Source organism: Cyanistes caeruleus, chromosome 4 (assembly GCF_971803275.1).
Source record: "Cyanistes caeruleus chromosome 4, bCyaCae1.hap1.1, whole genome shotgun sequence".
Taxonomy (NCBI): domain Eukaryota; kingdom Metazoa; phylum Chordata; class Aves; order Passeriformes; family Paridae; genus Cyanistes; species Cyanistes caeruleus.
This window is the reverse complement of record NC_141704.1, coordinates 330,620-352,611: the sequence shown is the minus strand read 5'-3', so window position 1 is coordinate 352,611 and position 21,992 is coordinate 330,620. Positions and strand designations below refer to the sequence as shown.

Sequence of the window (21,992 nt, the reverse complement as noted above, 5' to 3'; positions counted from 1 at the left end):
TGACATGGTGACCCCCGGGCACTGCCAGCCGTGTGTGTCCTGTGCCAGGGCTCAGCCCCCTGCGGATCATTCCAGAGGCAATTCCAGAGGGGCAGGAGCTCCAGCCGGACACCGGGACGATGCTCAGGGAGGAGGGAGCAAGGACAGCCCATGGTGGGAGTGAAACTAATCAGGATCAGAAAGTCCAGGAATCCCAGGATGGTTTGGGACAGAAGGGACCCCCGAGCCCCCCAGTGCCCCCCTGCCATGGCAGGGACACCTCCCACTGGCCCAGGCTGCTCCCAGCCCCAGGCTCCAGCCTGGCCTTGGCCACTGCCAGGGATGCAGGGGCAGCCCCAGCTGCTCTGGCAATTCCAGCCCAGCCAGCAATTCCCAATTGCCAATTGCCAACATCCAGCCCTGTCCTCTGGCACTGGGAGCCATTCCCTGGCTCCTGGCCCTGCAGCCCTGGCCCAGTCCCTCTGCAGCTCTCCTGGAGCCCCTTCAGGCCCTGCAGGGGCTCTGAGCTCTCCCTGGAGCCTTCTCCTCTCCAGGGGAACATTCCCAGCTCTCCTGGAGCCCCTTCAGGCCCTGCAGGGGCTCTGAGCTCTCCCTGGAGCCTTCTCCTCTCCAGGGGAACATTCCCAGCTCTCCTGGAGCCCCTTCAGGCCCTGCAGGGGCTCTGAGCTCTCCCTGGACCCTTCTCCTCTCCAGGGGAGCATTCCCAGCTCTCCAGGCTGGCTCCAGCCCAGGACACTCGTGTTTAACATTCCCGGTTCTCCAGCCCGGCCGAGTGGAGCCTCTGGATGTTCCCAGCGGAGGACAGGGACCTTTCCCCGCTCCCAGCACAGCCCAGTTTCCCAGCGCCGGGGCTCCATGAGCTGCGGCTCATCCCGGATCCCACACGGCGCATCCCGGGAGCCGCAGGCAGAGCTGGCCCCGCTCCAGCCCCCTCTGCCCGCCAGGGCCAGCCGGGGCCGCGGGGAGAGCGCGATTTGAGGAACTGAGATCCGAGCAGACACCGAGGACCAGCTCGGGGCTCGGCAAAGCCCCCGGGATCGCCCCGGCCTCTCCCGGCCCCGGGACGTTCCCTCGGCAGGAGCAGCCAAAGCCGAGCGCCTGCCAAGTGCGGTAATCCAATCTCACGCTCCAGGGCTCCCAGCGCCGAGGAGGGAGCGGCCTCTCTCCTTCCTCCCGGCCGAGACTCGGGAGAATCGGGATGCGAGCGGAGCCGCCGTGGCCGGGCCAGCTCCGGGGGCAGATCCCGCGCTCCATTACACATCCAGCACATGTTTCCCCGGGAGCCCCGGGAGCCCCGGCAGCGCCATCACATCTCATTTCTTCCCTGGCAGGAGCCAGCAGCCGGCATTCCAGCGGCTCCCGGTATTCCAGCGGCTCCCAGTATTCCAGCGGCTCCCGGTATTCCAGCGGCTCCCGGTATTCCAGCGGCTCCCGGTGCCCCAGTGATTCCCGGTGCCCCAGTGATTCCCGGTGCCCCAGCAGCTCCCGGTGCTCCTGGTGCCCTGGAGGGGCTCCCGGTGCTCCCGGTGCTCCGGAGGGGCTCCCGGTGCTCCTGGTGCCCTGGAGGGGCTCCCGGTGCTCCCGGTGCTCCGGAGGGGCTCCCGGTGCTCCTGGTGCTCTGGAGGGGCTCCCGGTGCTCCAGAGGGGCTCCCGGTGCTCCCGGTGCTCCCGGTGCTCCGGAGGGGCTCCCGGTGCTCCGGAGGGGCTCCCGGTGCTCCCGGTGCTCCGGAGGGGCTCCCGGTGCTCCCAGTGCCCCAGCGGCTCCTGGTGCCCCGGTGGCTCCCGGTGCTCTGGAGGGCCTCCCGGTGCTCCCGGAGCCGTGCGGGAGCAGCAGCGGGGACCGGCCGGGCCCCTCGGGCCCCCAGAGCCCCTTCCTGGCAGGACGAACTCACGGGACCCCGAGCCGGGATGAGCCGGCTGCCAGCGGGATGCGGGACACGGATAGAGCGGGATATGGGATAGAGCGGGATATGGGATACAGCGGGATATGGGATAGAGAGAGATATGGGATAGAGCAGGATATGGGATACAGGACACGGATAGAGCGGGATACAGGACACAGATAGAGCAGGATATGGGATAGAGAGGGATATGGGATAGAGCAGGATATGGGATACAGGACACGGATAGAGCGGGATATGGGATACAGGACACGGATAGAGCAGGATGCGGGACACGGATAGAGCGGGATATGGGATAGAGAGGGATACAGGACACGGATAGAGCAGGATGCGGGACACGGATAGAGCGGAATATGGGATACAGGACACGGATAGAGCGGGATATGGGATATAGGACACGGGTACAGCGGGATACAGGACACGGATAGAGCGGGATATGGGATAGAGAGGGATATGGGATACAGGACACGGATAGAGCGGGATATGGGATAGAGCGGGATACAGGACACGGATAGAGCGGGATACAGGACACGGATAGAGCGGGATATGGGATACAGGACACAGATAGAGCTGGATATGGGATAGAGCAGGATATGGGATACAGGACACGGATAGAGCAGGATGCGGGACACGGATAGAGCGGGATATGGGACACGGATAGAGCGGGATATGGGATAGAGAGGGATATGGGATAGAGAGAGATATGGGATAGAGCAGGATATGGGATACAGGACACGGATAGAGCGGGATACAGGACACGGATAGAGCGGGATATGGGATAGAGAGGGATATGGGATAGAGCAGGATATGGGATACAGGACACGGATAGAGCGGGATATGGGATAGAGAGGGATATGGGATAGAGCGGGATATGGGATGCAGGACACGGATAGAGCGGGATATGGACACAGCGGGATATGGGCTGTAGGACACGGGATGTAGCTGAAGGGAAACAGGAAAGGGGACACAGCAGGGGACAGGACACAACAGGACACAGGACAAGGGGACACAGCAGGACCCAGGACAGGAGACACAGGACACAACAGGACACAAGGACACAGCAGGACACGGGACAGGGGACACAGCAGGACCTAGGACAGGGGACATAGGACACAGCAGGACACAGGGACACAACAGGACACAGGACACAGGACAGGAGACACAGCAGGACAAGGGGACACAGCAGGACAAAGGGACAGGGGACACAGGACACAGCAGGACACAGGGACACAGCAGGACCTAGGACAGGGGACATAGGACACAGCAGGATATGGGACACAACAGGACACAGGGACACAGCAGGACATGGGACGGGGACACAGCAGGACCCAGGACAGGAGACACAGGACACAACAGGACACAGGACATAGGACAGGGGACACAGGACAAGGGGACACAGCAGGACAAAGGGACACAGGACAAGGGGACACAGCAGGACAAAGGGACACACAGCAGGACACAGCAGCCGGAGCCAGGGCTCCCAAGGGATGCCGGTGCCATCGGGACACAGCAGGGTGGCACAAGGGACACCCACAGGTGCCCACCTGCCCCGGGCAGCCGCTGCCTGCTCCTGCGGGAGGCTCCCGGGGGTGACCCGGTGCCAGCGCCGGTGCCACAGGACGGGCCCCTCGGTGTCCCCACGCTGCCAGCCCGCCGCATCCGATTCCCCGATCCAGGATTTCCTGCGGCCTCTCCCCCCCCCGAGAGCCCCTCTGACAGCGGCTCGGGAAGGACGAGCCCGTCCCGGCAGAGCCGGAGCGCTCCGGGCCCCGGGAACGGCCCCGAGGCACCGGCCGGGCCCGGAGCCCGCAGCCCCGGCCTGATTCACCACGGAACGGTTTCTGCTGCAAGAGCCCATCCAAACAAAGCCTCCGATCCCCCACCCCCGGCTCTGCTTGTCCCCAGTACTGGGGGCACACACCGCAGCCGCACGGCCGCGATCCGGGGACCGCGGGGTGCTGGGGTGGGACCGCGGGGTGCTGGGGTGGGACCGCGGGGTGCTGGGGTGGGACATGGGGGTGCTGGGATGGGATCTCGGGGTGCTGGGGTGGGACATGGGGGTGCTGGGGTGGGATCTCGGGGTGCTGGGATGGGACATGGGGGTGCTGGGGTGGGACATGGGGGTGCTGGGGTGGGACCGCGGGGTGCTGGGGTGGGACATTGGGGTGCTGGGATGGGACATGGGGGTGCTGGGATGGGAGATGGGGGTGCTGGGGTGGGACATGGGGGTGCTGGGATGGGATCTCGGGGTGCTGGGGTGGGACATGGGGGTGCTGGGGTGGGATCTCGGGGTGCTGGGATGGGACATGGGGGTGCTGGGGTGGGATCTCGGGGTGCTGGGGTGGGACATGGGGGTGCTGGGGTGGGATACTGGGGTGCTGGGATGGGATCTCGGGGTGCTGGGGTGGGATCTCAGGGTGCTGGGGTGGGATCTCGGGGTGCTGGGGTGGGATCTCGGGGTGCTGGGGTGGGATCTCAGGGTGCTGGGATGGAATCTCGGGGGGCTGGGGTGGGATCTCGGGGTGCTGGGATTCCACCTTGGGTGGTTTCACTGGAGCTGGGGCAGACACGGACCCCCCCCCGCTTGTCCCAGCTCCCGAGGCTCCCGACTGCTGCACCCCTGGGACACCCCTGGGACATCCCTGGGACAGCCCTGGGACACCCCTGGGACACCCCTGGGACACCCCTGGGACACCCCTAGGACACCCCTGGGACACCCCTGGGACACCCCTGGGACACCCCTGGGACAGCCCTGGGACAGCCCTGGGACACCCTTAGGACACCCCTGGGACAGCCCTGGGACAGCCCTGGGACACCCCTAGGACACCCCTGGGACACCCTTAGGACACCCCTGGGACACCCCTGGGACACCCCTGGGACACCCTTAGGACACCCCCCTGTCCCGGAGCCACGGCCCAGCACCACGAGAGGCTCCGCTGTCCCCTCAAACCAGAAGTGTCCTTGGGAGGGGCTTGGGCAGCTCCCGGGCTCGGCTCTGCCGCATCCCAGCGAGCTCCGGGATGGTTCGGCCGCGAGCGGAGCTCCCGGGGAAGGGACCGGGACCGGGACCGGGACCGGGACCGGGAGCGGGAGCGGGGCTGGGAGGGGGCGGCTCCGGGACCCTCCCGGTGATAGGAGCGGGACCGGGGCTGGGAGGGGGCGGCTCCGGGCCGGCCCCAGCGGGGGGAGCGGGACCCCGAGCCCCGCGGCTCCGGTGCAGCCCCCGCTCAGAGGATGCTCCCGGGCCCCCGAGCCGAGGATGCTCCGGTGCAGCCCCCGAGCCGAGGATGCTCCCGGGCCCCCGAGCCGAGGATGCTCCCGGTGCAGCCCCCGAGCCGAGGATGCTCCCGGTGCAGCCCCCGAGCCGAGGATGCTCCCGGAGCAGCCCCCGAGCCGAGGATGCTCCCGGTGCAGCCCCCGAGCCGAGGATGCTCCCGGGCCGGCGCATGCAGGGCGGGCTCCGCGCCGTGCCCCAAATCCCGCAGCTCCCGGGAGCTGCCGCAGCCGTTCCGGGAGCTCCTGCAGCCCCTCGCACATTTCCCATCCTCCGCTTTTCTCCTCTCCCAACCCCCGAGCGAGCCCGAGCCTCTCCCCGGCGCCCCCAAAATCTGCCGGGATTGCCGCGGTGGATCGCAAATCTTCCTCCTCCTCCTCCTCCTCCTCCCCCTCCCCCGGCAGCCCCTCCGCAGCTCCTGCGGCAGCTCCGCCGCCTCCAGCGCGGCCCCAGCCCCGCTGCTCACAAAAACGGCATTTGGGATAAAAATGCCCCAAATAACCCCAAAGTGAGGGGGGAACGCGGGGGGGCTGCGGCTCCAGGGCCCGGAGCGGGGAGGGGGATGGAGCCCGGGGGGGGAGGAAGGCTCGGGTCCCCCAACATCAGAGCGCGGGGTCTGCGGGATCCCGGGGATCTGGGGGATCCCGGGGATCCCGGGGAATCCGGATCCTGCTGGAGCGGAACCGGGAGCGATCCCAGCCCGGGGGATCCCGCAGAGCCGGGGATCGAGGGATCCTGTGAACCCTGCCCAGCCCGGGGATCCTGTGAACCCTGCCCTGTAACCCGGGGGATCCTGTGAACCCTGCCCTGTAACCCGGGAGATCCCGCACAGCCGGGGATCGAGGGATCCTGTGAACCCTGCTCTGTAACCCGGGAGATCCCACAGAGCCGGGGATCGAGGGATCCTGTGAACCCTGCCCTGTAACCCAGGGGATCCCGCAGAGCCGGGGATCGAGGGATCCTGTGAACCCTGCCCAGCCCGGGGGATCCTGTGAACCCTGCTCTGTAACCCGGGGAATCCCGCACAGCCGGGGATCGAGGGATCCTGTGAACCCTGCCCTGTAACCCAGGGGATCCCGCAGAGCCGGGAATCAGGGGGATCCTGTGAACCCTGCCCAACCCGGGGGATCCCGCAGAGCCGGGGATCAGGGGGATCCTGTGAACCCTGCCCTGTAACCCGGGGATCCTGTGAACCCTGCTCTGTAACCCGGGGATCCCGCAGAGCCGGGGATCAGGGGGATCCTGTGAACCCTGCCCAGCCCGGGGATCCTGTGAACCCTGCCCTGTAACCCGGGGATCCCCCAGAGCCGGGGATCGAGGGATCCTGTGAACTGAGCCCAACCCGGGGATCCTGTGAACCCTGCCCAGCCCGGGGGACCCAGCAAACTCTGCCCCCCAAGCCGGGGGGATCACACCCCACAGCACCAGGGATCGATCCCCAGCGATCCCAGGGAAAGCTCCAACCCTGGCACAGCCCTGGCACAGATCCTGGCACAGATCCTGGCACAGATCCTGGCACAGATCCTGGCACAGCCCTGGCACAGCCCTGGCACAGATCCTGGCACAGATCCTGGCACAGATCCTGGCACAGATCCTGGCACAGATCCTGGCACAGCCCTGGCACAGATCCTGGCACAGATCCTGGCACAGCCCTGGCACAGCCCTGGCACAGCCCTGGCACAGATCCTGGCACAGATCCTGGCACAGATCCTGGCACAGCCCCGGCACAGCCCCGGCACAGATCCTGGCATAGCCCTGGCACAGATCCTGGCACAGATCCTGGCACAGATCGTGGCACAGATCCTGGCACAGATCCTGGCACAGATCCTGGCACAGATCGTGGCACAGATCGTGGCACAGATCCTGGCACAGATCCTGGCACAGATCCTGGCACAGCCCTGGCACAGCCCTGGCACAGCCCTGGCACAGATCCTGGCACAGATCCTGGCACAGATCCTGGCACAGCCCTGGCACAGATCCTGGCACAGCCCTGGCACAGCTCTGGCACAGATCCTGGCACGGATCCTGGCACGGATCCTGGCACAGATCCTGGCACAGATCCTGGCACAGATCCTGGCACAGATCCTGGCACAGATCCCCAAGCCGGCACAGGAGCCATTCCCAACCTCATCCCAGCAGACTCGATCCCACGGGATCCGTTCCCACGGGATCCGTTCCCACGGGATCCGTTCCCACGGGATCCGCTCCCACGGGATCAGCTCCCACGGGATCTGCTCCGCATGGACGGGGCTGGAGCAGCTCCTGCTGTCCCGGCAGCTCCAGAGCTTCTCCATCCCTGCTCCACCCAACCCTGGCACCCAAATCCCCCCAGGATCTGCCAGGCCTGATCCCATTCCTGCCCTTCCCCAGGATCTGCCAGGCCTGATCCCATTCCTGCCCTTCCCCAGGATTCCCAGGCCTGATCCCATTCCTGCTTCCCCAGGATCTGCCAGGCCTGATCCCATTCCTGATTCCCCAGGATCTGCCAGGCCTGATCCCATTCCTGCTTCCCCAGGATCTGCCAGGCCTGATCCCATTCCTGCCCTTCCCCAGGATCTGCCAGGCCTGATCCCATTCCTGATTCCCCAGGATCTGCCAGGCCTGATCCCATTCCTGCTTCCCCAGGATCTGCCAGGCCTGATCCCATTCCTGCCCTTCCCCAGGATTCCCAGGCCTGATCCCATTCCTGCTTCCCCAGGATCTGCCAGGCCTGATCCCATTCCTGCTTCCCCAGGATCTGCCAGGCCTGATCCCATTCCTGCTTCCCCAGGATTCCCAGGCCTGATCCCATTCCTGCCCTTCCCCAGGATCTGCCAGGCCTGATCCCATTCCTGCCCTTCCCCAGGATTCCCAGGCAAGGCCGGGCTGCTCGGTCACGATCCCGATCCCGATCCTGATCCCAATCCCGATCCTGATCCCAATCCCGATCCCGACAGGACCGGAGCAGCTGGAAGGAGGCCCCGGGGCCGGATCTGGCCCCGCACAGGGATCGGGTCGGATGCGGCTGCTGCGCATTCCCAGGAAATTCCAGGAGCCGCTGCCTGGGCGAGGCTGGAGCTCCATCTAGTGGGGCTGATCCACGGATCCTGCCCGGATCCCGCAGCTCCCGGATCCCGGCCGGGATCATCACAGCCGGGATCATTCCAGCTGGGATCATCCCAGCCGGGATCATTCCAACTGGGATCATCCCAGCCGGGATCATCACAGCCGGGATCATCACAGCCGGGATCATTCCAACTGGGATCATTCCAGCCGGGATCATCACAGCCGGGATCATCCCAGCCGGGATCATCACAGCTGGGATCATCACAGCTGGGATCATCACAGCCGGGATCATCCCAGCCGGGATCATTCCAGCCGGGATCATCCCAGCCGGGATCATCCCAGCCGGGATCATCACAGCCGGGATCATTCCAACTGGGATCATTCCAGCCGGGATCATTCCAACTGGGATCATCATAGCCAGGATCATCCCAGCCGGGATCATCCTACCCTGGATCAGCCCTCGCAGCTTCACCTCCCTCTGGATCCTCCGAATCTGCACCAGGACAGGGATCCCCACAAAATCCACAGCCAGGGATCCCCATGGAATCCAGGGACAGGGATCCTCTGGAATCCAGGGACAGGGATCCCCATGGAATCCAGACAGGGATCCCCTGGAATCCACAGACAGGGATCCCCTGGAATCCACAGCCAGGGATCCCCTGGAATCCAGGGACTGAGATCCCCATGGAATCCACAGACAGGGATCCCCATGGAATCCAGGGACAGGGATCCCCTGGAATCCACAGACAGGGATCCCCTGGAATCCACAGCCAGGGATCCCCATGGAATCCAGGGACAGGGATCCCCATGGAATCCAGGGACAGGGATCCCCATGGAATCCAGGGACAGGTATTCCCATGGAATCCACAGCCAGGGATCCCATGGAATCCAGACAGGGATCCCCTGGAATCCACGGACAGGGAACACACCAGCACCCACCAGGAGTGGGGCTCAGCAGCATCTCCAACCTTTGGGAACACTGGGAAAGGATCCATGGGAAGCCATTCCTTCCCTTAGGAGGATCAGGAATGGATCCACAGGCAGCCATTCCCCGGGAGGATCAGGAATGGATCCATGGGAAGCCATTCCCTCCCCCGGAGGATCAGGAATGGATCCACACGCAGCCACTCCCTCCCCCAGAGGATCAGGAATGGATCCACGGGCAGCCACTCCCTCCCCCGGAGGATCAGGAATCCAGGCAGACCCGATCCCGTTCCCTGATCCCGTGGCCGGTGTGAGGTGCCGGGACCCCCCCGGTCCCTGCCCAGAGCCAAAGCCTCTCCCAGGGCTCCTCCTTCCCTTCTCCAGCCTCGAGTGTCCTGGGATCCACGGCTGGGATCCACGGCTGGGATCCACGGCTGGGATCCACTGTTGGAATCTGTGCCCAGGATCCATGTCTGGGATCCACGGCTGGGATCCACGGCCGGGATCCACTGTTGGAATCTGTGCCCAGGATCCATGTCTGGGATCCACGGCTGGGATCCACGGCTGGGATCCACGGCTGGGATCCAGCCAAGGGATCCAGTGGGGTTTGTCCCCCCTTGGAGCTGGGGACCATTCTGTGCCCCAAAGGTCCCCAAAGATCCCCAAAGGCCCCCAAAGGTCCCCCCAGCCCCCCAGCCCCTGCCCCGCTCACCTTGGCCATGAACTGTTTGTCCTTCTGGTCCAGGTTTGCCGTGGGGGCCACGTAATCCCTCCAGATCCTCAGCTTGCGCTCCTTGGCAAACCTGGGTGGGGATGGGGACACGGGGCTGGGACACCCGGAGCAGCCCCGGGAGAGATCCAGGGGATCCCAGGGATCCCAGGGATCCCAGCCTGGGTCAGCCACACGGGGCTGGGACACCCCCAGAACAGCCCCGGGAGAGATCATGGGGATCCCAGGGATCAGCCGGGATCAGCGGGATCAGCTGGGATCAGCGGGATCAGCTGGGATCACTGGGATCAGCAGGGACCAGCAGGGATCACTGGGATCAGCTGGGATCAGTGGGATCAATTGGGATCAGCAGGGTCACTGGGATCAGCGGGATCAGCTGGGATCAGCTGGGATCAGCTGGGATCAGCTGGGATCAGCGGGGATCAGCTGGGAGGGACCAGCGGGACCAGCAGGGATCACTGGGATCAGCTGGGATCACTGGGATCAGCTGGGATCACTGGGATCAGCTGGGATCAGCGGGATCCCCTCCCCACCTCTCGGCCGCGCGCAGTTTGTCGGCGCCGCGGGTGTAGACGGCGATGGACCAATCCACACAGCGAGCGAAGCCCTCCCGCAGCAGCAGCTCCGTGATGTTCCCGTTCTGTGGGGAGCACGAGCGGGGTCAGAGGATCCCCGGGATCAGCAGGATCCCCCTGGGGTCAGCAGGATCCCCCTGGGGTCAGCAGGATCATCCCAGGGGTCAGCAGGATCCCCCTGGGGTCAGCGGGATCATCCCAGGGGTCAGCGGGATCATCCCAGGGGTCAGTGGGATCATCCCTGGGGTCAGCGGGATCCCCCTGGGGTCAGCGGGATCCCCCTGGGGTCAGCGGGATCCCCCTGGGGTCAGCAGGATCCCCCTGGGGTCAGTGGGATCCCCCAGGGATCAGCAGGATCATCCCAGGGGTCAGCGAGATCCCCCTGGGGTCAGCAGGATCATCCCAGGGGTCAGCGGGATCACCCAGGGGTCAGTGGGATCATCCCAGGGGTCAGTGGGATCATCCCAGGGGTCAGCGGGATCCCCCTGGGGTCAGCGGGATCCCCCTGGGGTCAGCGGGATCCCCCTGGGGTCAGCGGGATCCCCCTGGGGTCAGTGGGATCCCCCAGGGATCAGCAGGATCATCCCAGGGGTCAGCGAGATCCCCCTGGGGTCAGCAGGATCATCCCAGGGGTCAGCGGGATCATCCCAGGGGTCAGTGGGATCATCCCTGGGGTCAGCGGGATCCCCCTGGGGTCAGCGGGATCCCCCTGGGGTCAGCGGGATCATCCCAAGGGTCAGCAGGATCCCCCTGGGGTCAGCGGGATCCCCCTGGGGTCAGCAGGATCCCCCTGGGGTCAGCGGGATCCCCCTGGGGTCAGCGGGATCCCCCTGGCGTCAGCGGGATCCCCCCAGGGGCCAGCAGGATCATCCCCCCAGGGATCAGTGGGATCACCCAGGGTCAGCACCATCCCCAGGACCAGAGGATCCCAGGATCAGAGGATCTCTGGGATCAGCAGCATTTCCCAGGGGTCACCAGGATCCCCAGGGTCAGGGGATCCCCGGGATCAGAGGATCTCTGGGATCAGGGGATCCCTGGGATCAGAGGATCTCTGGGATCAGGGGATCCCTGGGATCAGCAGCACCCCCAGGGTCAGGGGATCCCCGAGATCAGAGGATCTCTGGGATCAGGGGATCCCTGGGATCAGCAGCACCCCCAGGGTCAGGGGATCCCCGGGATCAGGGGATCTCTGGGATCAGGGGATCCCCGGGATCAGCAGCATCCCCAGGACCAGAGGATCCCCGGGATCAGAAGATCTCTGGATCAGGGGATCCCCGGGATCAGAGGATCTCTGGGATCAGGGGATCCCCGGGATCAGAGGATCTCTGGGATCAGGGGATCCCCGGGATCAGCAGCACCCCCAGGGTCAGGGGATCCCCGGGATCAGAGGATCTCTGGGATCAGGGGATCCCCGGGATCAGAGGATCTCTGGGATCAGGGGATCCCCGGGATCAGCAGCACCCCGGTGAGGCGCGGCAGGGAGCCCCGGAGCGGCACTTGCCGGGTGCAGGATGGTGCCCAGGATGTTCTGGTTGTGGCAGCTCTCCAGCACGATCTGCACGTCCCTCTGCAGCAGCCGCGACTCCGTGAAGAATTTGGCTTCGGCCGCGAACGGCTCCGGGACCTCGGCGTCGGCCTCGCGCTTGAACGTGGGGCACTGCGGGACACGGGAACATCGGGAACATCGGGAACGGGCCGGGAAACCACTGGGGAGGAGACACTGCCCCCATTCCCCGGCTCCAGGGGGGCTTCGGGGCTGAAATCCGGGAATTTGTGTAAGGACAGAGCCCTCGGAACGCCCCGGGAAACGGGAACCAGCTCCAGCCCTGGGAACCTGGAGAGACACCTGGAGCTGCTGGGGAGAGCCCAGAGGAGACCCCGGAGCTGCTCCAGGCCTGGAGCCCCTCAGTTCCCAGGGATCCAGCCTGGGAGAGCTGGGAATGTTCCCCTGGAGAGGAGAAGGGTCCAGGGAGAGCTCAGAGCCCCTGCAGGGCCTGAAGGGGCTCCAGGAGAGCTGGGAATGTTCCCCTGGAGAGGAGAAGGCTCCAGGGAGAGCTCAGAGCCCCTGCAGGGCCTGAAGGGGCTCCAGGAGAGCTGGGAATGTTCCCCTGGAGAGGAGAAGGCTCCAGGGAGAGCTCAGAGCCCCTGCAGGGCCTGAAGGGGCTCCAGGAGAGCTGGGAATGTTCCCCTGGAGAGGAGAAGGCTCCAGGGAGAGCTCAGAGCCCCTGCAGGGCCTGAAGGGGCTCCAGGAGAGCTGCAGAGGGACTGGGCCAGGGCTGCAGGGCCAGGAGCCAGGGAATGGCTCCCAGTGCCAGAGGACAGGGCTGGATGTTGGCAATTGGCAATTGGGAATTGCTGGCTGGGCTGGAATTGCCAGAGCAGCTGGGGCTGCCCCTGCATCCCTGGCAGTGGCCAAGGCCAGGCTGGAGCCTGGGGCTGGGAGCAGCCTGGGCCAGTGGGAGGTGTCCCTGCCATGGCAGGGGGGCACTGGGGGGCTCGGGGGTCCCTTCTATCCCAAACCATCCTGGGATTCCAGGACTTTTTGATGCTGATTAGTCTGTGGGAATTGGGCAGTGGGAATTAGACAGAGGGAACAGGACAGGAAGGAATTGCACAGCAGGAATTGCAGCGGGAATTGCACAGCAGGAATTGCAGCGGGAATTGCACAGCAGGAATTGCAGCAGGAATTGCACAGCAGGAATTGCAGCGGGAATTGCACAGCGGGAATTGCAGCGGGAATTGCACAGCAGGAATTGCAGCAGGAATTGCACAGCAGGAATTGCAGCGGGAATTGCAGCGGGAATTGCAGCGGGAATTGCAGCGGGAATTGCAGCGGGAATTGCAGCGGGAATGGGGAATGGGCTCACCTTGATCCCCGAGAGCATGACAGTGACCAGGTAGAAGTCGGGCAGGAGCAGAGCTCTCACCACGCTGCCGTCCCGAACGTGCTCAATGATGGCTGTGGACACAGGAGATCATCCCAACGGGGACACGGGGACAGGGGGACACGGGGACATGGGGGACACGGGAACACGGGGGACACGGGAATGTGGGGACATGGGGACACGGGGACACAGGGATATGGGGACACGGGAACATGGGGACACGGGAATGTGGGGACATGGGGATATGGGGACATGGGGACACGGGAATGTGGGGACATGGGGACATGGGGACATGGGGACACGGGAATGTGGGGACATGGGGACATGGGGACACGGGAATGTGGGGACATGGGGACATGGGGACACGGACACACGGGGATATGGGGACACAGGGATATGGGGACACGGGGACACGGGGACATGGTGACACGGACATGGTGACACAGGGACATGGTGACACAGGACCGTGGGATAGGGGGACATAGGGATATGGGACACAGGGATAGGGTGACACAGGGACACAGGGATATGGTGACACAGGGACATGGTGACACAGGGATATGGTGACACGGTGACACAGGGACATGGTGACATGGACATGGTGACACAGGGACATGGGACACAGGGACATGGGACACAGGGACATGGGACACAGGGACACAAGGACACAGGGACACGGTGACACAGGGACACGGTGACATGGTGACACAGGGACACGGTGACACAGGGACACGTTACCATTGACAGGTTTCTGGTGCAGGGAGTCCACGAAGTGCCGGGGGTTCTCCAGGCTGTACTTGAGGTCGCGCACGGTGTGCGAGCCCGAGCCCTCGCTCCACATTCCCTTCTTGGCGCTGCGGGCCTGCTCCTCCAGCTCTGCCAGCCGGCTCTGCTCGGGGCTGCGGCACACAGAGCCTTCATCCCCATCCCCATCCCCATCCCCATCCCCATCCTGAGCCTCCATCCCCATCCCCATCCCCATCCCCACCCCCATCCCGAGCCTCCATCCCCATCCCCATCCCCATCCCCATCCTCACCCCATCCCCATCCCCGGCCTCCATCCCCGGCCTCCATCCCCATCCCCATCCCCATCCCCATCCCCAGCCTCCATCCCCATCCCCATCCCATCCCCAACCTCACCCCATCCCCATCCCCATCCTCACCCCATCCCCATCCCCGGCCTCCATCCCCGGCCTCCATCCCAACCCCTGCCAGCCCAGCCCAGCTCCTCCCGCCCCCCGGCACAGCGGGAACACAGCGGGAACCCCGGGAACACGAGGAACCTGAGGAACCCTTCCTGGGGAACCAGGGGAACCTGAGGAACCCGGGGAACCCTTCCTGGGGAACCCAGGGAACCTGAGGAACCATTCCTGAGGAACCCTTCCTGGGGAACCCAGGGAACCCCAGGAACCCGGGGAACCTGAGGAACCCTTCCCAAGGAACCCAGGGAACCTTTCCCGAGGCACCCGGGGAACCCCAGGAACCCTTCCCGAGGCCGCAGCGTTCCCGACTCCCAGCAGGGCACAGCAAGTTTGGGAGAGCGGGGAAGGCACATTCCATGGGAATCCATGGATCACCCCGCCCTGCACACCCTGCAAGGCCACCAGAGTGACCACGAGCCCATCCCAGCCCTGCCACAGCAAATCCCGGGATTCTGAACAGGGTGCCCAGAGCAGCTGGGGCTGGCCCTGGATCCCGGGAATGGCCAAGGAAAGCTTGGAGCAGCCTGGGATGGTGGGATTGGAATGGGGTGGGATTGAAGGTCCCTGGATCCCATCCCAAACCATTCTGGCATTTGGGAGGCTCTGAATCCATCCCGAGGGATTTTTCTGGAAGTTGGGGCTGGGAAAGGGAAGGGAGACCCTTCCTGCAGTGCCGAGATTCCCAGGGAAACCCCTGGATCCCAAAATTCCTCCCTGGAGCGGAGCCGGGGCAGGGCTGGAGAGAGGGAATGGAGGGAATTCCCTGGGCAAGGGGAGATGGGGCTGGGATGTTGGGAATTGGCAATTGGGAATTGCTGGCTGGGCTGGAATTGCCAGAGCAGCTGGGGCTGCCCCTGCATCCCTGGCAGTGGCCAAGGCCAGGCTGGAGCCTGGGGCTGGGAGCAGCCTGGGCCAGTGGGAGGTGTCCCTGCCATGGCAGGGGGGCACTGGGGGGCTCGGGGGTCCCTTCTGTCCCAAACCATCCCGGGATTCCCTGGCCCCACAAACGAGGCTGAGTGTCCTGCACCCTCTGGCCTGGGATCCCCGTCCCCATGGATGCAGCTCCTCTCCCCTGCCCTGGGATGTGGGGGAGCCCGGGAAACGCCTGGGCTCTGCTGGGATCACCCAGCCATGTCCCAGCCCCTCCTCTCCAGCGGGAATTCAGGGGATTCACCCCCCCAGGTGTGACTGGAGGGGCTCCACAGCCCAGGGACACCCCAGGACAGGAGACCCCGGCCCCTGCCCGGCCCCAAAGCCACGGAACACCCCGGGAACACCGGTGGGATGTGGGAGCTGAGGAGCAGGAGCTGCTCCAATGGCTGGGCCCCCGGAGCCAGGGATGGGGATGGGGATCGGGATTGGGACCAGGATTGGGATCGGGATCAGGATGGGGATCAGGATCAGGATGGGGATCAGGATCGGGATCAGGATCAGGATGAGGATGGGGATCAGGATCAGGATCAGGATGGGGATCAGGATCAGGATCAGGATGGGGATCAGGATCAGGATGGGGATCAGGATCAGGATCAGGATGGGGATCAGGATCAGGATCAGGATGGGGATCAGGATCAGGATGGGGATCAGGATCAGGATGGGGATCAGGATCAGGATCAGGATGGGAGCTGTGCACGTACTTGTTGGCTCGGATCCCCTCCCGGCGGGAAGCCAATCCTTCGGCCACCAGGGACTCGGCGATGTTCTCACCACTGGTGTCTGGGAGGGAGGAGCAGGAGGGTGAGAGGAGCCAGAGGGACATGGGAACCGGGCAGAATTCCCAGTGATCCCAGGAAAGCAGCGCTGGAACAGCCCCAGAGCTCTCCTGGGGACACCACTGACCCCAGCCTGGGCTCCCTGGGCACTTCCAGGCCCTGACCTGAGCCCCTTTCCATGGGGAAATTCCTGCTGCTGCCCAGCCTGAGCCTGTCCTGGCCCATCCTGAGCCTGTCCTGGCCCAGCCTGAGCCTGTCCTGACCCAGCCTGAGCCTGTCCTGGCCCACCCTGAGCCTGTCCTGGCCCATCCTGAGCCTGTCCTGGCCCAGCCTGAGCCTGTCCTGGCCCAGCCTGAGCCTGTCCTGGCCCGGCCTGAGCCTGTCCTGGCCCATCCTGAGCCTGTCCTGGCCCAGCCTGAGCCTGTCCTGGCCCACCCTGAGCCTGTCCTGGCCCAGCCTGAGCCTGTCCTGGCCCAGCCTGAGCCTGTCCTGGCCCAGCCTGAGCCTGTCCTGGCCCAGCCTGAGCCTGTCCTGGCCCACCCTGAGCCTGCCTGGCCCAGCCTGAGCCTGTCCTGGCCCAGCCTGAGCCTGTCCTGGCCCAGCCTGAGCCTGTCCTGGCCCAGCCTGAGCCTGTCCTGGCCCAGCCTGAGCCTGTCCTGGCCCAGCCTGAGGCCATTCCCTCTCCTCCTGTCCCTGTTCCTGGCAGCACAGCCCGACCCCCCGGCTGTCCCCTCCTGCCAGGGACTTGTGCAGAGCCACAAGGTCCCCCTGATCCCCCTTTGCTCCAGGCTGAGCCCCTTCCCTGCTCCCACAGCTCTTCCTGGGGCTCCAGACCCTTCCCTGCTCCCACAGCTCTTCCTGGGGCTCCAGAACCTTCCCAGCTCCCACAGCTCTTCCTGGGGCTCCAGAACCTTCCCAGCTCCCACAGCTCTTCCTGGGGCTCCAGAACCTTCCCAGCTCCATCCCTGGACAGCTCCAGACCCTCCAGGGCTCTCCTGGCAGGAGGGGCCCGGAGCTGTCCCCAGGATTCCAGGGTGTCCCTCAGCAGGGCCAGCACAGGGGACAGTCCCTGCCCCAGGCCGTCCCTCACCCTGGGGCCTCATCCCAGCTCCCCGTCCCTCTGCACAGCCCCACATCCCACCCTCCCATCCCGGAGCTGCTGCAGGGAACCTGTCCCAGCATTCCATTAATGGAGCTAAAGCCCTGGCCAATTCCAGCAGGAAACGTTTCCAGCCTCGTTTCTCCCACCGGCGCCGTTCCCGGCTGGGCTGGAGCTGGGAGGGACGGGGACGGCACCGGGAGAGGCCCAGCAGGAGCCGATATCCAAACCCATCCCAACATCATTCCCAACATCCAAACCATTCCCAACATCCAAACCCATCCCAACATCATTCCCAACATCCAAACCCATCCCAACATCCAAACCCTTCATTCCCAACATCCAAACCCATCCCAACATCCAAACCATTCCCAACATCCAAACCCATCCCAACATCATTCCAAACATCCAAACCATTCCCAGCCTCATTCCCAACATCCAAACCCATCCCAACATCCAAACCCTTCATTCCCAACATCCAAACCATTCCCAACATCCAAACCATTCCCAACATCCAAACCCATCCCAACATCCAAACCCATTCCCAACATCCAAACCCTTCATTCCCAACATCCAAACCATTCCCAACATCCAAACCCTTCATTCCCAACATCCAAACCCTTCATTCCCAACATCCAAACCATTCCCAACATCATTCCCAACATCCAAACCATTCCCAACATCCAAACCATTCCCAACATCCAAACCCTTCATTCCCAACATCCAAACCATTCCCAACATCCAAACCCTTCATTCCCAACATCCAAACCATTCCCAACATCATTCCCAACATCCAAACCATTCCCAACATCCAAACCCATCCCAACATCATTCCCAACATCCAAACCATTCCCAACATCATCCCAACATCCAAACCATTCCCAACATCCAAACCCTTCATTCCCAACATCCAAACCCTTCATTCCCAACTTCCAAACCATTCCCAACATCATTCCAAACATCCAAACCATTCCCAACATCCAAACCCTTCCCAACATCCAAACCATTCCCAACATCCAAACCCATCCCAACATCCAAACCCTTCATTCCCAACATCCAAACCCTTCCCAACATCCAAACCATTCCCAACACCCAAACCCTTCCCAACATCCAAACCATTCTCAGCCTCATTCCCAGACCCAGCTTTTCCCAGGAATTCCCCCATCCTCACCTTTTCCCAGGAATTCCCCCCTCCTCACCTTTTCCCAGGAATCCCCATCCCAGCTTTTCCCAGGAATCCCCATCCTCACCTTTTCCCAGGAATTCCCCCCTCCTCACCTTTTCCCAGGAATCCCCCTCCTCACCTTTTCCCAGGAATTCCCCCCTCCTCACCTTTTCCCAGGAATCCCCCTCCTCACCTTTTCCCAGGAATCCCCATCCCAGCTTTTCCCAGGAATCCCCCTCCTCACCTTTTCCCAGGAATCCCCCTCCTCACCTTTTCCCAGGTACACCATTCCGTACTCCCGGCCCTGCGGGGTTTTGTACTCCACGGTGAAGCAAACCTCCTTCCCGATCAGCTTCTTCCGCAGGAATTCCCGGGCCGGGAAGCCCCAGGGCTGCGGGAGGGAAGAGCCCTGAGCCTCGGCATTCCCAAATTCCCGGCAGATCCCGCTCTCCTCCCCAGGGGAGCCCCGCTGGGAACCAACTCCCCCACAAAGGGATCCCGGGAGCTTTCCCAGCTCCCCAAAACCGGGAAAGCTCCCGGGGCAGCCCCGATTCCCATGGATGTGCCGGGGGCGCCTTCCCGGGAGCTGCTGGGGCAGGGAGGGCGAGGGATGGGAACGGAGGGAGCGGAGGGAGCAGAGGGATGGGAGCAGAGGGAACAGAGGGATGGGAGAAGCAGGAACAGAGGGATGGGAGTGGAGGGATGGGAGCGGAGGGATGGGAACAGAGGGATGATCCCAGCAGGATGGGAACAGAGGGATGGGAGAAGCAGGATGGGAACAGAGGGATGGGAGCAGAGGGATGGGAGCAGAGGGGTGGGAGCAGAGGGGTGGGAGCAGAGGGGTGGGAGCAGCCTAGGAGCAGAGGGATGGGAACAGAGGGATGATCCCAGCAGGATGGGAGCAGAGGGATGGGAGAAGCAGGAACAGAGGGATGGGAACAGAGGGATGGGAGCAGAGGGATGGGAACAGAGGGATGGGAACAGAGGGATGGGAACAGAGGGAGCAGCAGGATGATCCCAGAGGGATGGGAGCAGAGGGGTGGGAGCGGAGGGGTGGGAGCAGCCTAGGAGCAGAGGGATGAGCCCAGTGGGAGTAGCAGGATGAATCCAGCGGGATAAGCCCAGCGGGATGGGAGCAGAGGGATGAGCTGAGCTGGGAGCAGAGGGATGGGAGCAGCAGGACGATCCCAGCAGGATGATCCCGGCAGGATGATCCCAGCAGGATGGGAGCAGAGGGATGGGAGTAGAGGGATGGGAGCAGGATGATCCCAGCAGGACGATCCCGGCAGGAGCAGAGGGATGATCCCGGCAGGATGATCCCGGCAGGATGATCCCAGCAGGATGATCCCGGCAGGAGCAGAGGGATGGGAGTAGAGGGATGGGAGCAGAGGGATGGGAGCAGGATGATCCCAGCAGGACGATCCCGGCAGGAGCAGAGGGATGATCCCGGCAGGAGCAGAGGGATGATCCCGGCAGGATGATCCCGGCCGGGCTCTCCCAGCCCCTCGCCGGGCACGGGAGGCTCCGTTCGCGGCTCCGTTCGCTCCCGGGGCGCGCTCCCGCTCCCGGGGCGCGCTCCCGCTGCAGCGCGCGGGTGGGCGGGAGCGCGGCCGGAGGCGGGAACATGACGCGCTCATAAACAATTAGCACAATTAGCGGGGCTGACAGGCGTCACTTTGGCACAGAGTGACATTTAGAGGCTCTTTGGAAGACAAAACTCCCCAGGGAGAGCAATTATCTGTCAGCGCTGCTCCCGCCGCCCCCGGCCCGCGGGAGGGGGAACCGGGTGGGACCGCCCCGTGCGCCCCAAACCATCCCCCAAAACCATCCCCCAAAACCATCCCCCATCCCTAAACCATCCCCAAACCATCCCCCCAAACCATCCCCTGTGTCCCAAACCATCCCCAAACCATCCCCCAAAACCATCCCCCAAAACCATCCCCCATCCCCAAACCATCCCCAAACCATCCCCTGTGCGCCCCAAACCATCCCCCAAAACCATCCCACATCCCTAAACCATCCCCAAACCATCCCCAAACCATCCCCCATGTCCCAAACCATCCCCAAACCATCCCCCATCCCCAAACCATCCCCCAAAACCATCCCCCATCCCCAAACCATCCCCCAAAACCATCCCCCATCCCCAAACCATCCCCCAAAACCATCCCCCATCCCCAAACCATCCCCCAAAACCATCCCCCATCCCCAAACCATCCCCAAAACCATCCCCCAAAACCATCCCCCATCCCCAAACCATCCCCCATCCCCAAACCATCCCCAGTGCGCCCCAAAACCATCCCCCAAACCATCCCCCCAAACCATCCCCCAAAACCATCCCCCCAAACCATCCCCCGAGCCCCCCATCCCCGCCAGGTGCAGAGGGGTGAAGGAGGAGAGGATTCCCCCGAATCCCCCCCAGGGCCGGGGCAGCACTGGGGGGTCCCGGGCAGCACCGGGGGGTCCCGGGCAGCACTGGGGGGTCACCGGGGGGTCACCGAGGGGTCACCGGGGGGTCCCGGGCAGCACCGGGGGGTCACCGGGGGGTCACCGGGGGGTCCCAGGCAGCACCGGGGGGTCACCGGGGGGTCACCGGGGGGTCCCAGGCAGCACCGGAGGGTCACCGGGGGGTCCCGGGCAGCACCGGGGGGTCCCGGGCAGCACCGGGGGGTCCCGGGCAGCACCGGGGGATCCTGGGGCAGCACCGGGGGTCACCGGGGGGTCCCGGGCAGCACTGGGGGGTCACCGAGGGGTCACCGGGGGGTCACCGGGGGTCCCGGGCAGCACCGGGGGGTCACCGGGGGGTCACTGGGGGTCACCGGGCAGCACTCACCTCGTCGGGGCTGTCCCTGGCCTCGGGCTGGCTGGGGGCCGCTCGCCGGGCCAGGCTCCCCGCGCGGATGTTGCTGAGGTTGATCTGGCGCTCGGGGGGGGGACCCCCACGGGGCTGGCCCCGAACGATGATGGCACAGCCAGACAGCACCTGGGGGGACAGGAGGGGACAGGGGGGGTCAGGGGGTGTCCCCAGTGATGGCACAGCCAGACAGCACCTGGGGGGATGGGGGGCTCAGGGGTGTCCCCAGGTACAGGGGGGGTCAGGGGGGTCCCCAAGGGGGACAGGGGGGGTCAGGGGGGTCCCCAAGGGGGACAGGGGGGCTCAGGGGGTGTCCCCAGGGACAGGGGGGCTCAGGGGGTGTCCCCAGGGACAGGGGGGCTCAGGGGTGTCCCCAGGTACAGGGGGGCTCAGGGGGGTCCCCAAGGGGGACAGGGGGGGTCAGGGGGTGTCCCCAGGGACAGGGGGGGTCAGGGGGTGTCCCCAGGGACAGGGGGGGTCAGGGGGGTCCCCAAAGGGGACAGGGGGGCTCAGGGGGGTCCCCAATGGGGACAGGGGGGCTCAGGGGGTGTCCCCAGGGACAGGGGAGGCTCAGGGGGTGTCCCCAGCCCGGCGGGGCAGGCTGGATGAGCACGGGCAGGGGACACTGCAGG

General features: G+C 64.7%; 1 protein-coding gene across 1 annotated transcript in view; it reads right to left on the bottom strand.

Annotated features, from left to right (window-relative positions):
- The window catches only part of SND1 (staphylococcal nuclease and tudor domain containing 1), a 94,973-nt gene that overhangs the window by 67,529 nt on the left and 5,452 nt on the right, over positions 1-21,992 (bottom strand). The window contains exons 2-9 of the mRNA XM_086886225.1: positions 21,340-21,489; positions 18,780-18,900; positions 16,171-16,249; positions 14,073-14,233; positions 13,317-13,408; positions 11,951-12,106; positions 10,408-10,514; positions 9,857-9,947 (exon numbers count right to left, since the gene is read on the bottom strand). Of these exons, the coding sequence (XP_086742351.1) occupies positions 9,857-9,947; positions 10,408-10,514; positions 11,951-12,106; positions 13,317-13,408; positions 14,073-14,233; positions 16,171-16,249; positions 18,780-18,900; positions 21,340-21,489 (957 nt within the window). The remainder of the gene's footprint in view (positions 1-9,856; positions 9,948-10,407; positions 10,515-11,950; positions 12,107-13,316; positions 13,409-14,072; positions 14,234-16,170; positions 16,250-18,779; positions 18,901-21,339; positions 21,490-21,992) is intronic.